Below are 3,843 nucleotides of genomic sequence, written 5' to 3' on the forward strand. Positions count from 1 at the left end.
TGTATCTTCAGCAGTATTTACCTCTATTTACTTTAACTGTATCTTCAGCAGTATTTACCTCTATTTACTTTAACTGTTGCATTCCTCCCTGAGTCTTCAGCTGCCTTTATCTTTCCTCTGCCACCCCCCTCCTTTTGTATATTGTTTGCCCCATTACCCATGATAACATGCGTCTACCCTCTAACCCATGAGTAATTTTTCCTCTCCCTCTTTGTCCCTCCACCCCCAACCCCATGACCATCATAGAATGCTTCTTCTATCAAGAAAACCTTTTCCTTCTTCCGTTTGCTGCTTTCCTGTGTGGAAAACACTGTGGTGTTGGCATTATATATGTAAATGCAACGCCAAGCCCTAGTTAAAACAATAACATCACGATAAACGGAGAAAAGATTGAAGTTGTCAAAGGTTGCATTTTACTTGGACGCAGAATCAACAGTCTCAAGGAAGCAGCAGTGCAGAAATCAAACAGCCTATTGGATTGGGCAAATCTGCCAAAGATTTCTTTAAAGTGTTAAAGAGCAGATATGTCACTTTGAGGACCAAGATGCACCTGACCCAAGCCACAGTATGTTCAGTTGCCTCATACTGCAAATGTTGTTGTTGTGTGCTGTGGAGTCGGTTCCAACTCATAGCAACCTTATACAGGGTTTCCCAGGCTGTAAATCTTTACCGGAGCAGAAAGCCTCATCTTTCTCCCACGGAACAGCTGGTAGTTTCGAACTGCTGTCCCTGAGGTTCTCATCCTGATTCATAATCACTACGCTCCCAGAGCTCCTTCATATTGCAAATACTAGACAGTAAATAAGGGAGAGTGAAGAAGGACCGTTGCCTTTGAAGTACAGTGTTGGAGACTATTGAAGGACCACTGACTGCCAGAAGAAAAAAGAAATCAGTCTTTGACAAAATGCAGCCAGATTTCTCCTTAGAAGTGAGGACGGTGAGACTTTGTCTCCAACACTTTAGACATGTGAACAGAATCAACCAATCCCTATAAAAGGGCATTGTGCTTGGCAAATTAGAAGGTCACCAAAAAAAGACTCCCAACAAGATGGAGTGACACAGTGGCTGCAACATTGAAGATGTTCACAGAGCAACTGTGAAGATGCCCAAGTCTGGGCAGTGTTTCATTTTGTGCATAGGGTTACTATGAATCGGAACGCACTCAACACCACCTAACAAAGAGCCTTGGTGTTCAGTATTACTCTTAGTCTTACTGGACTGCCAACTGCAGGGCTGTGGTCCAGACCCCTCAGCCACCCCAGGCTGTCTGCTCCTGTAAGGATGTACAGTTCTAGAAACCTTGAAATGACACAATTAACTTGATGATAGTGGCTTTGTTTGCTTGTTTGTTGATTTTTTTCAGTTTTAAGACATGGCCTCTTCCACTGGGGGTGGGAAGCACAAAATGTCCAATCTTTCAGTAGGTCACAGATAATTAATTTGCATTGCCTATAGTCACAGTCCTGGTCTGTCGCTGTGGGCTTATGCATCAAACAGCAAAGTCGTTTGACCTGCAAGGTTGGTGGTTCAAGCTTCTTGGAAACCCTATACAGGGTCACTATGGGTCGGAATCTACTCGACGGCACTTAACAACATAGTCACAGTCTGGGTGTGGCACAATGGGTTAATGCGCCAGACTGCAAAGCCGTTTGAACTGCAAGGTTGGTGGTTCAAGCTCACCAGGTGCTCCTTGGAAACCCTATACAGGGTCGCTATGGGTCGGAACCTACTGGATGGCACGTCACAACAACAATAGTCGTCACTTCATTGCCTATAGTCGCTAGTGATCAATCCCTGCAAGGTGTATACCAATTACTGGGCAGGCTGCAGCCGGGAACCAAACAGAAAGTGTCACACTAACAGCATATCTGGGAAAGGCAGTAGACAGGGGTAGAGAAACTGGGCTACAGCAAATCCATGAAACTTAGGTGGGACAGCTTTTAAAGTGACTATTTCAAACAAAATGGTTAAACATGTCTCAGACTGTTGCCCTCCGGTGGTACGTTCACTTCACTGGTTGTACCCAAAAAACTGGGAGTGAGTTGTACGCGACCTTGGTCAAACCAGACACCATCATCACAAGCTGACTTTCAAGCACAAGCAGTTTATTGGCAAAGTGAAAGTACATTCTTCAAGTAGAGAATGGGTCTGGGTGGAGAAGAGTTTTATGATTTTGTAGCAATGGTTTTTGACTTACCCCCATATTGAGTGTCCCGCACAACTCAACTATGACCGTTAACTGTTTGAAACACTAACTTAAAAACAGGCAGAGAACTAGGCTTCACAGGGCAAGCCTTGCAGGACAAGGCCTGGACTGCTAAGTCGGTTTGAACCGCAAAGTCGGTTCAAACTCAGCAGCCGCTCCTCGGAAACCCTACACGGGATCGCTATGAGTGAGTGGAGCCTACGGCACGAACAGCTGCAGCAAATCCCAAGGTATCCAGGAAGACTGGCGAGCCCCCGGCGTCGCTGACGTCACAGAGCTGAAGACGTTACGCAGCCATTCCCTCCGCAGCCTGCGGCGCGGGGAGGCGGACGGTGGGGTTGATTGACAACGGTCCTTTGTTTTGGTTCCAGGAGTCAGGCGCTGCCTGGGCCTCGCCCGCGCCACGCTACGTCCCCTCCAGCCGCGCGCATGCGCAGTTGCTTCCAGACGCGGAAGCTTAGGGACGGAGAGAATGTCCCAGCGGGTGAGTGAGTTTCCGACTTTCAGGTTTAAACGTGTCCTTTACGGTCTCCGACCTCCACTCGTGGCTCCGGGGGTGGCTCGGGACGTTAAAGTCTCGACGCCCGCCCTTTTCCGACCCCACAGATCTCCGCGCGGCGGTGAGACGTTGCGGCCCTCGGGCTGCGCCGCCGGTTGTGCGTCCGCGGCGGTTTCTGTGTGAAATTGCGCTATGGTGGGTACCCGTCCCGGCCTGGCTGCTCTCGGGCCGTGGGGACGCTGCCGGCCGCGTTTTTCCTGCTGAAAACCCGGGTCTGGCCTCACCTCCCGCCCTGCGCCGGGTCACGTCCTCACCCGGAGACGGTTCGCCGGGGTCGAGCCCACCCCACACGGCCGACTCGGCGCTCAAGGGCTGCGCCAGCCCCGCATCCGCTCCCCGCAACCCCACTCCGGGGCCCTGCTTCCTCCTTACCCCCGTGTGCGAGGGGATCAGGCCCGCCCTGTGGTACCCCGTCATCTTTGCCCCCAAGCCCACCCTCTTTCCAAGCAGGAGGCGCCTCCTATCCATCCGTGTGCCTGTGTGGTCGATGGGTTCGGGGAAGAGAGCCGCCGAGAGAAGGAAACACTACCGAGGGAGGGCCACAGACAGATGGCCAAACAGGCTCGGGTGGGGGTGGGGGTGGGGGGGCGAAGGGGGGAAGGCTTGCCTAGAGACCATGAGAGAAAACACCGAGACTAGCAGGGAGAGGAAACAAAACGTAGCGAAAAGAGAAGGGTCTTGTGTAAATGCAGGGGAGCCGCAGAGGAGAGGCGCTTCCCGGTGCGGAAGGGGGCGCGATGAGTCCTGGCCGACTCAGTGATTTGATGCGGACACAGAAAGGAGGGCAGAGGGGAAATCAGCCGGAAGATCTGGAGATGGGGGACGGTCGGAACACTGGGGGTTAGAGCCACGAGAGGTGAAGCGGGCTATAAGCGTAGGTGGAGGACGAGGGGGAAGAAAGTGGACAGCTGAAACCGACAGGGCATCCCAGAAGGGGTGGGGAGAAGAAGGAAAGACAGCTCGGGGGACCTGTGGCTTTGAGAGAGACGTCTCAGCCGGTCAGAAACAGGCAGGCCCCGATCCAGAGGAGAGGTTCTATCACCTAATTCACTGAAAATTCGTTTAAATTGTAGCAAGG

General features: G+C 51.9%; 1 protein-coding gene across 1 annotated transcript in view; it reads left to right on the forward strand.

Moving 5' to 3' along the window:
• The window catches only part of LOC102835350 (zinc finger protein 888-like), a 41,497-nt gene extending 37,991 nt beyond the window's left edge, over positions 1-3,506 (forward strand). Inside the window, exons 7-10 of the mRNA XM_006868334.1 lie at positions 2,437-2,538; positions 2,628-2,690; positions 2,813-3,332; positions 3,458-3,506. Of these exons, the coding sequence (XP_006868396.1) occupies positions 2,437-2,538; positions 2,628-2,690; positions 2,813-3,332; positions 3,458-3,506 (734 nt within the window). The remainder of the gene's footprint in view (positions 1-2,436; positions 2,539-2,627; positions 2,691-2,812; positions 3,333-3,457) is intronic.
• The last annotated feature ends 337 nt before the right edge of the window (positions 3,507-3,843 follow it).

This window comes from Chrysochloris asiatica, unplaced genomic scaffold (assembly GCF_000296735.1).
Source record: "Chrysochloris asiatica unplaced genomic scaffold, ChrAsi1.0 scaffold00116, whole genome shotgun sequence".
Taxonomy (NCBI): domain Eukaryota; kingdom Metazoa; phylum Chordata; class Mammalia; order Afrosoricida; family Chrysochloridae; genus Chrysochloris; species Chrysochloris asiatica.